This window comes from Nicotiana tomentosiformis, chromosome 2 (assembly GCF_000390325.3).
Source record: "Nicotiana tomentosiformis chromosome 2, ASM39032v3, whole genome shotgun sequence".
NCBI lineage: Eukaryota > Viridiplantae > Streptophyta > Magnoliopsida > Solanales > Solanaceae > Nicotiana > Nicotiana tomentosiformis.
In genome coordinates this window covers 4377643-4387312 of record NC_090813.1, presented here as the reverse complement: position 1 = coordinate 4387312, position 9670 = coordinate 4377643, and the positions used below count along the sequence as shown (strand labels likewise).

At 44.1% G+C, this 9670-nt stretch overlaps 1 protein-coding gene across 1 annotated transcript; it reads left to right on the top strand.

The window, feature by feature from the left end:
- Nucleotides 1-7971: 7971 nt before the first annotated feature.
- LOC138904258 (uncharacterized) lies at nucleotides 7972-8596 on the top strand. The gene is made up of 2 exons (XM_070192763.1): nucleotides 7972-8148; nucleotides 8234-8596. Exons 1-2 carry the CDS (start codon nucleotides 7972-7974, stop codon nucleotides 8594-8596), a joined length of 540 nt encoding a protein of 179 aa, XP_070048864.1.
- The last annotated feature ends 1074 nt before the right edge of the window (nucleotides 8597-9670 follow it).

Sequence of the window (9670 nt, the reverse complement as noted above, 5' to 3'; positions counted from 1 at the left end):
TCATTTTACCTTTCTCCGTATTTGGATATATCTCATGATTCTTTGAGTTATCTAGTTTATGTGTCCATGCCTGTGGGATATTCTATTGTTGTGGATTGTGTGTATCGGTCACGCTTAGTTGTTATTGGTGGGTTTGAGACCAGAGTTGATCTATTGTCGCTCAGTATGTTAGATTTTGATGTTATCTTGGGCATGGACCGGTTGCCGCCCTATCATGCTATTCTATATTGTCACGCCAAGAAAGTGACATTGGCTATGCTAGGTTTACCACGGTTAGAGTGGAGGGGTACTTTGGATTATTTTCCTAGCAGGGTTGTGTCATTTTTGAAGGCTCAGCGGATAGTTGAGAAGGGGTGTGATATTTATCTAGCCTTCATGAGAGATGTTAGTGTTAATACTCCTACCGTTGAGTCAGTTCTGGTAGTGAGAGACTTCCTAGATGTATTTTCAGTAGATCTTCCAGGCATGCCGCCCGATAGAGATATCGATTTTGGTATTGACTTGTTACCAGGCACTCAACCCATCTCTATCCTACCATATCATATGGCCCCAGCAGAGTTGAAAGATTTAAAGGAGAAGTTGCAAGAGTTGCTTGATAAGGGTTTCATTCGGCCTAGTGTGTCGTCTTGGGGTGCTCCGATTTTGTTTGTGAAGAAGAAGGATGGTTCTATGCGCATGTGTATTGATTATCAGCAGTTAAATAAGGTTACAGTGAAGAACATATATCCATTATCGTGCATTGATGACTTATTTGATCAGATATAGGGTGCCAGAGCATTCTCAAAGATTGATTTGCGGTCAGGGTATCATCACCTGAAGATTCGGGATACGGATATTCCGAAGACTGCCTTTAGGACTCGGTATGGTCACTATGAGTTCCTTATGATGTCATTTGAGCTAACAAATGCCCCAGCATCATTTGTGTACCTGATGAACATTGTATTCTATCAAGATTATCCATATCTTGATTTATTCGTTACTCTATTTATTGACGACATCTTGGTGTACTCCCGCAGTGGGGAAGATCATGAGCAGCCCATGAGGATTGTGCTCCAGACCTTGAAAGAGTAGAAGTTGTATGCAAAATTCTCAAAGTGTGAATTCTGGCTTGATTTAATGATATTTTTGGGTCATATAGTGTCGGGTGAGGGGATCAAGGTAGATACGAAGAAGATTAAAGCAGTTTAGAGTCGGCCCAGACCGTCTTCAGCTACTGAGATTCAGAGTTTCCTTGGTTTGGTCGGGTATTATCACCGTTTTGTAGAGGGTTACTCATCCATTATTGTTCCTATGACCAGACTGATCTAGAAGGGTGCTCCTTTCAGATGGTCCGAGGAGTGCGAGGTGAGCTTTCAAATGCTTAAGACTGCTTTGATATATCCTCGGTGTTAATATTGCTTACGGGTTCGGGGTCTTACACTGTGTATTACAATGCGTTACGTGTTGGGCTTGGCGCGGTGTTGATGCAAGATGGTAGGGTGATTGACTATGCATCTCGGCAGTTAAAGGTCTATGAGAAGAATTATCCGGTCCATGACTTGGAATTGGCAGCTATTTTTCATGCATTGAAGATTTGGCGGCACTATTTGTACGGTGTCCCTTGTGAGGTCTATACCGACAACCAGAGTCTTCAGCATCTGTTCAAACAGAAGGATCTTAACTTGCAGCAGTGGAGATGGTTAGAGTTTATTAAAGACTATGATATTACTATTCTATAACATCCTAGGAAGGCCAATATGGTGGCCGATGCCTTGTGTAGAAAGGCAGATAGCTTGGGCAGTATAGCATATCTACCGCAGCAGAGAGGTTACTAGCCATGGATGTTCAGGCCTTGGCCAACCAGTTTGTTAGATTATATGTTTCGGAGCACAGTCGAGTTCTTGATTGCATGGTTTTTCGGCCTTCTTTAGATGATCGCATCAGAGAGTGTCAGTATGACGACCCCATTTGCTTGTCCTTAAGGACACGGTACACCACGGTGATGCCAATGAGGTTTCTATTGGAAATGATGGTGTGTTACAGATGCAGGGCCGATTATGTGTGCTGAATGTGGATGGGTTGCATGAGATGATCCTTGAGGAGGCCCACAGTTCGCGGTACTCCATTCATCCGGGTGCCACTAAGATGTATCAGGATTTGAGACAGCACTATTAGTAGAGGACAATGAAGGAAGGCATAGTGGAGTATGTAGCTCGGTGCCTATATTGTTAGCAAGTGAAGTATGGGCATCAAGGGCCAAGCGGTTTGCTTCAGAGAAATGAGATTTGCAAGTGAAAATGGGAGCATGTTAACCATGGACTTCGTTGTTGGGCTCCTACAGACTCAGAAGAAATTTGACGTTGTATGGGTGATTATGGATAGGTTTACTAAGTTGGCTCATTTCATTCCGGTGATGACTACCTATTAGATCTATATCCACGAGATTGTCTGACTTCATAGCGTGCCGGTATCCATCATCTATGACCGAGGCACGCAGTTTACATAGCATTTCTGGAGAGTTGTGCAACATGAGTTAGGCACACGGGTTGAGTTGAGTAACACATTTCACAACCCAGATGGACTAACAACCCGAGCGTACCATTTAGATATTAGAGGATATGCTTGATGCTTGTGTTATGGATTTTGGGGGTTCTTGGGTTCAGTTCTTGCTGCTTGCGGATTTCGCTTACAACAACATCTACCAATCGAGTATTCAGATGGCTCCTTATCAGGCACTATATGGGAGACGGTGTCGTTTTCCAGTTAGTTGGTTTGAGCCGGGAGAGGCGAGGTTGTTGGGCACAAATTTGGTTCGAGATGCCTTGGAGAAAGTCAAGTCCCTGAGGTTATGCTGATCGGAAGATTTGTGATGTAGCATTTATGGTTGGAGAGCGGGTTTTGCTCAGGGTTTCACCCATGTAGGGTGTGATGAGGTTCGGGAAAAAGGGCAAATTGAGCCCTAGTTATATCGGGCCTTTTGAGATCCTTGGGAGGGTTGGTCAGGTGGCCTACAAGCTTGCATTACCACCTAGCTTATCTGAATTTCATCTTGTGTTCCATGTTTCGATGCTCCAAAAGTAGTATGGTGATTCATTTCATGTTTTAGACTTCATCTCAGTCCAATTGGACAACGATTTGATTTATACTGAGGAGTCGATGGCTATCTTGGACAGACAGGTCCGTTAGTTGAGATCAAAGAACATTGCTTAGTGAAGGTTCAATAGAGGGGTCATCTGGTCAAGGAGGCGATGTAGGAGACCGAGAATGACATGAAGAGTCATTATCCTCATCTATTCATCGCTTCAGGTATGTCCTAATGCACATTCGAGGAGGAACGTTTGTTTTAAGATGGGGAGAATATAATGACCCGACCGGTCGTTTTGTGTAATTGCACCTTGTTTCCCCTTTTGATGCTTCACACATGTGTATTTATGGTTTTATGGCTTGGAGGCCTAAGTTGTTTATGTTGACTAATGGTTGAGTTTTTGTGAAAATAACCCCAGAATGGCATTTTTATGGCTCTGATAGCTTCGTATTGTGATTTTAGTCTTGGGCGTATGCCCGGAATCGAATTTAGAAGTCCGTAGGTTCATTTGTGCCGTTTGCCGAAATTTGGCAATTTGAAGTTTAGAAGTTTGACCGTAGGTTGACTTTTGGCTATCGGGACCGTAATTTTGTTTTTGGACTTGAATAGGTTCGTTATGATATTTAGAACTTGTCTGCAAAATTTGGTATCGTTTGGAGTTGAATTGATAGGATTCGGATGTTTAGTTCCAATTCTAAAGGTTCTTGAAATATATTTTGAAATTCATGCGTTTTGATGTCTGATTCGTAGTTCTAGATGTTATTTATGTGTTTTGATGTACAAGAAAGTTCGTATGATGTTCTTAGACTTGTGTGGATGTTTGGTTTGGATCCCCAAGGTCTCGGATGAGTTTCAGACATGATTTAGAATGGTTTGTACTAAAAATGGAATTGCTGCTGTGCTGGTGCTCATTTATCACAATTGCGAGCACCAGCCTCGCAATTGCGAAGGTGACAGGGGGTGGTTAGTTGTCGCAAATGCGACTTCCCCTTCGCATTTGCGAAGTCAGCAGGCCTGAGGGCTAGTTCGCAATTGCGATCATTTGGTTGCATTTGTGATGTTGCCAGATTCGTAATTGCGAAGCCTTTGTCGCAATTGCGACTTATGTTGAGGCTGTCAGGGTTCACAAATGCGACCGCTGATTTGCAATTGTCAGGGTGTAATGACCCGGTCAATTGTTTTGAGAATTATAGCCCCGATGCCCTATTTACTGCTTTCCCCGTACCTTTTCCTGCTTATGTAACTTGCCGGGAGGTTTTGTTTGAGGTTTCGGAGTGATTTGGGGTACTTAGTCCCTAAAGCTGAAGCTTAAGTTCTAGGATTTTGACCGTAGTCATAGCTATGGGAAGACGATTGTGGAATGTAGTTTTGTCAGTTCCGTTAGCTCCGTTGGGTGATTTTGGACTTAGGAGCGTGTCCGGAATGTGAATTGGAGGTCTATAGCTGATTTAGGCTTGAAATGGCGAAAGTCAAATTTTTGGGAAGTTTGTCTGGAAGTGGACTTTTTGATATTGGGGTCTGATTCCGATTCCGGAAGTTGGAGTAGGTACGTAATGTCAATTATGACCTGTGTGCAAAATTTGAGGTCCATCAGACGTGGTTTGATAGGTTTCGGCATCAGTTGTAGAAATTTGAAGTTTCAAAGTTCATTATGTTTGAATTGGAGGGTGATTCGTGTTTTTAGCGTTGTTTGATGTGATTTGAGGGCTCGACTAAGTTCGTATGGTATTTTAGGACTTTTTGGTATGTTTGGTTGAGGTCCCTGGGACCTCGGGTGTGTTTCGGATACTTAATAGATTGATTTTGGACTTATGCAAATTCCTGAAGTTTTCTGGTTTCTGGTGTTTTCGCACCTACGGTAGGGAGACCGCAGGTGCGGACTCGCACATGCGGAAGGGAGCTAGCAGATGCGGCCCTGGTATGGGTAACTAGTGGTCGTAGGTGCGACAAAAGGGGCGAAGAAGCGGAGCCGCTCCTACGGGAGAGTGATCGCAGAAGCGGGAGTCGAGTGGGTGAGGACTTCGCACAAGCGGGAACTGAGTGGGTGAGAACTTCGCAGAAGCGGACCATTGTCCGTAGGTGCGCACACGCAGGTGCGGCCACCTCATCGTAGAAGCGGTCCCAGACCTCTTAAGTCATTTCTGCACATAGATGGAAATTCTGCAGGTGCGGCATCGCAAGTGCGACTGGTAGTCCGCATATGCGGAATCGCTGGGAAGAAAAGGTCAATTTTGAGGGTTTGATCTCATTTTCATTTTGGGTATATGAGAGCTCGAATTGAGGCGATAATTCAAAGATTTTTCAGAGAGAACTTTGGGGTAATGATTCTTAACTCGTTTATAGTTATATTCCACTAATCTATAGTTGATTTCATCATTAAATTAAGGAATTTGGGAAAAATGGGAGAAAGTTCTTCAACTAATTTTTGAGTTTTGATTGGGATTTTGATATCGGATTTGGATAATTTTGGTACGAATGAACTCGTGAGTGAATGGGTATTCATATTTTGTGACTTTTACCCGATTCCGAGACGTGGGCCCGGGTCAACTTTTTAAGGCGATTTTCTAATTACTTGCTTTAGTTTTGATTTCATTAATTAGATTAGTTTCTTATAGTTGTATTTATGGTATGTAATTTATTTTGGCTAGATTTGGGCCATTCAGAGTCAGATATTCGTGGAAAAGGCATTGTTACCGATTGATTGAGCTTGCTTTGAGGTAAGTGGCTTGCCTAACCTTGTGTGGGGGGAAATCCACTTAGGATTTAGTGTTGTTGTGATATGTGAACGCCGTGTACGTGAGGTGACGAGTACGTACACGGGCTATTTATTGTAAAACCCGATTTATTATACTGAGTAGCAACCTGTTTTTCTTTTAATTTGAGTTATACCGTTTAAATGAGTATTAGTATGTTTTCATTTTTAATTGAGCTATTCCAATATGTGTAGTTATCCTGTTTAGTCTAATATCACATGTCTACGTGCTTTAACTGCTTATTTGAACTTTGTGAAGCATGCCTAGTTGATTTTTCTGCTTTTCCTTGTTCTTTATCAGTATAACTGTAGAAATCTTGCTGTTAACTATTGTATTTATCGGTTTGAACTGTGTGTTTACTTTTGAGACTACGAGGCGGTTACTCGGGAGTTCTCCTTGCACATTTACTTTTGAGACTACGAGGCAGTTCCTCGGGAGTTCTCCCTGTACATTTACTTTTGAGACTACGAGGCAGTACCTCGGGAGTTCTCCCTGCACAGTTACTTTTGAGACTACGAGGCGGTACCTCGGGATTTCTCCCTGCACATTTACTTTTGAGACTAAGAGGCGGTACCTCGAGAGTTCTCCCTGTATATTTACTTTTGAGACTATGAGGCGGTACCTCGGGAGTTCTCCCTGTATATATTTTTTGGGACTACGATACGGTATCTCGGGAGATCCTCTGTTGTTTACCCATGTGTGTTGTACTGTTGCCTTGCTGTGTTTCTTTTTGTTAAATTCTAGTCTCTTATTATACTGTATATTCTCCTGCTTTATTTAATATTTACCGGTGGGCCTAACCTGACTTCTTCACTACTCGACCGAGGTTAGGCCTGGCACTTACTGGGTACCATTGTGGTGTACTTATGCTACTCTTCTGCACATGTTTTCGTGTGCAGATCCAGGTTCATCATACCAGCCTCGCTATTAGTTTTGCATTTGTTGCTGTTCCAGAGACTTCAAGGAACATCTGCTCATGTCCGCAGACCTAGAAGTCCTCCTCTATTCTCCCCTATGTCAAACACTTCCTGTATTCCTTTTATTAGACTCTAGTGTATAGAAATGCTATTTTTCTTCTGTAACTTGTGACTTACGATGTTTCGAGTTTTGGGAAGACTGTGTATTTATATAGTATTGGTTATTGTACATGCCGAGCGGCATTGTTACTAGTTATTCAGTTATCCACTGCTGTTAGTTGCCAAGTTTTACTTTCGTTTTGTTATTTTCCGTAATTTGTTAGGCTTACCTAGTCGTAGAGACTAGGTTCCATCACGACGTTATACAGAGGGAGTTTGGGTCATGACAAGTTGGTATCAGAGCTCTAAGTTCATAGATGTCATACCTCACAAGCCGGTTTATTAGAGTCTCGCGGATCGGTACGGAGACGTCTGTACTTATCTTCGGGAGGCTATGAAACTGTTAGGAAAAATTACACTTCTTTGATTCCTTGTCATGCAAAATTTTTGACTTCAAAATTCTAAACTTCTATATTCTATTTTATCACAGATGGTGAGGACACGTACAGGCGGATCTGATGACCAGGCACTCGCGCCCACTGCTAGAGCCGTGAGAGGTCAAGGCTGGGGTAGAGGCTGATGACATCCACGTGGTGCAGCCAGAGCACCTGCATGAGCTACTACAGAGGAGCCCCCCAGTAGCTCTAGCTGGAGGGAAGGCACCTGAGGTATCTGTTGCTGCACTAGCCCTCCAAGAAACTCTAGCCCAGTTTCTGAGCATGTTCAGCATCTTAGCTTAGGCTGGATTGATTCCACTTGCTCCTGCCACATCTCAGGCCGGGAGAGGAGCATAGACTCCCGTCGCCGGTACTCCAGATCAGCGGGCTCAGGTTGACCAGGTTCTAGAGATTATACCGATGTAGCCGGTAGCTCCAGTTCAGCCCGAGGTTAGGGTAGCAGTTTCTGAGGTGGAGCAGCTCAGACTTGAGAGGTACAAGAAGTACCACACTCCTACCTTCAGTGGATTGGCATCAGAGGATGCCCAGGGTTTTCTGGAGTAGTGTCACTGTATTCTCCATACTATGGGTATAGTAGAGTCGAGTGGGGTTTCCTTTACTGCATTCCAGCTTAGAGGAGCAACCTATTAGTGGTGGCGTGCTTATGCGTTGAGTAGTCCAGCGGAGGCAGCTTCACTTACATGGACTCAGTACTTGGACATATTTTTGAGAGAGTATTTCCCTCAGAGCCTCAGGACGCATGGCGCACAGAGTTTGAGCAGCTGCACCAGAGTGCTATGACTGTGTCAGAGTATGCTGTTCGTTTCAATGATTTGGCCCGACATGCACTGGCCTTGGTTGCCACAGTTCGAGAGAAGGTTCGTTGGTTTATTGAGGGACTCCACCCCCAATATCAGGATTAGTATGGTCATGGAGCTGGAGATGGATATTTCTTACCAGCAGGTTGTGAGTATTGCTAGGAAATTGGAGGGCATGCTCGCTTGGGATAGAGATGAAAGAGAGGCCAAGAGGTCTCGAGAGTCTGGTACATACAGTGGTACTCATGCCCCAACTGCAGTTTGCCATGGTAGGGGTTATGTGAGTCGCCCCGTTCATTCAGCTCTTTCGGATGCCAGTGGTATTCTGGCCCCTTCTAGACCCCAGAAACCTTATTATGCACCGCCAGTATCTAGTACGCCTCCTACACCGGGTGCTTTTAGCTTCCAGTCCAGCAGACCTGGTCCGAGCCAGTCACAACAGCCATGCCCTCCGAGAGCTTGTTTTGAGTGTGGCGACACTTGCCATATTGTGAGGGATTGCCCCTGACTTAGGAGGGGTGTACCTCCACAGACTTCTCAGCCGCCGCGTGCTCCACCGAGTCCTCAAGCTATGATTCCAGCGCCAGCTACCGCCCCACCTACTCATCCAACTTGAGGTGGAGGTCGGGAAGGTCGAGGTCGCCCTAGAGGGGGAGGCCAAGCTAGATATTATGTTGTTCCTGCTCGTACAGAGGTAGTTGCATCCTACTCTGTCATTATAGGTATTGTTTCGGTCTGTCATAAAGACGCGTCGGTATTATTTGATCCAAGCTCTATATATTCCTATGTGTCCTCTTATTTTGCCCTGTATTTGGGCGTATCTCGGGATTCCTTGAGTTCCCCTGTTTATGTGTCTACTCCTGTGGGAAATTCTCTTATTGTGGACTGTGTGTATCGGTCATGTTTGATTGCTCTTAGTGGTTTTGAGACCAGAGCCGATTTATTATTGCTCAATATGGTAGACTTTGATGTTATCTTGTACATGGACTGGTTGTCACCTTACTATGCTATTCTTGATTATCATGCTAAGACAGTGACGCTGGCTATGCCAGGTCTACCGTGATTAGAGTGGAGAGGTACCTTAGAGTATACTCCCAACAGAGTTATTTCATTTCTTAAAGCTCAACGAATAGTTGAGAAGGGGTGTGACGCGTATCTAGCTTATGTGAGAGATGTCAGTATTGATACCCCTACAGTTGAGTCTGTCCCAGTAGTGAGGGGATTTCCAGATGTTTTTCCAGCTGATCTTTCGGGCATACCGCCCGACATAGATATTGATTTTGGCATTGATTTGTTGTCGGACACTCAGCCTATCTCTATTCCTCTATATCGTATGGCTCCTCCTAAGTTGAAGGAGCAGTTACAGGAGTTGCTTGATAAGGGCTTCATTCGGCCTAGTGTGTCACCTTGGGGTGATCCTAACTTATTTTTGAAAAAAAGGATGGTTCTATGCGCTTGTGCATTGATTATCGCCAGCTGAACAAAGTTATAGTGAAGAACAGGTATCCATTACCTCGTATTGATTATTTATTTGATGAGCTACAGGGTGCCAGGGTGTTTTCCAAGATTTATTTACATTCCG

Coding starts and splice junctions, on each gene's coding strand:
- LOC138904258 (XM_070192763.1), top strand. CDS start 7,972: ATGGACTCAGTACTTGGACATATTTTTGAGAGAGTATTTCCCTCAGAG. Junction 8,149..8,233: donor TTGCCACAGTTCGAGAGAAG/GTTCGTTGGTTT, acceptor TCTTACCAGCAG/GTTGTGAGTATTGCTAGGAA.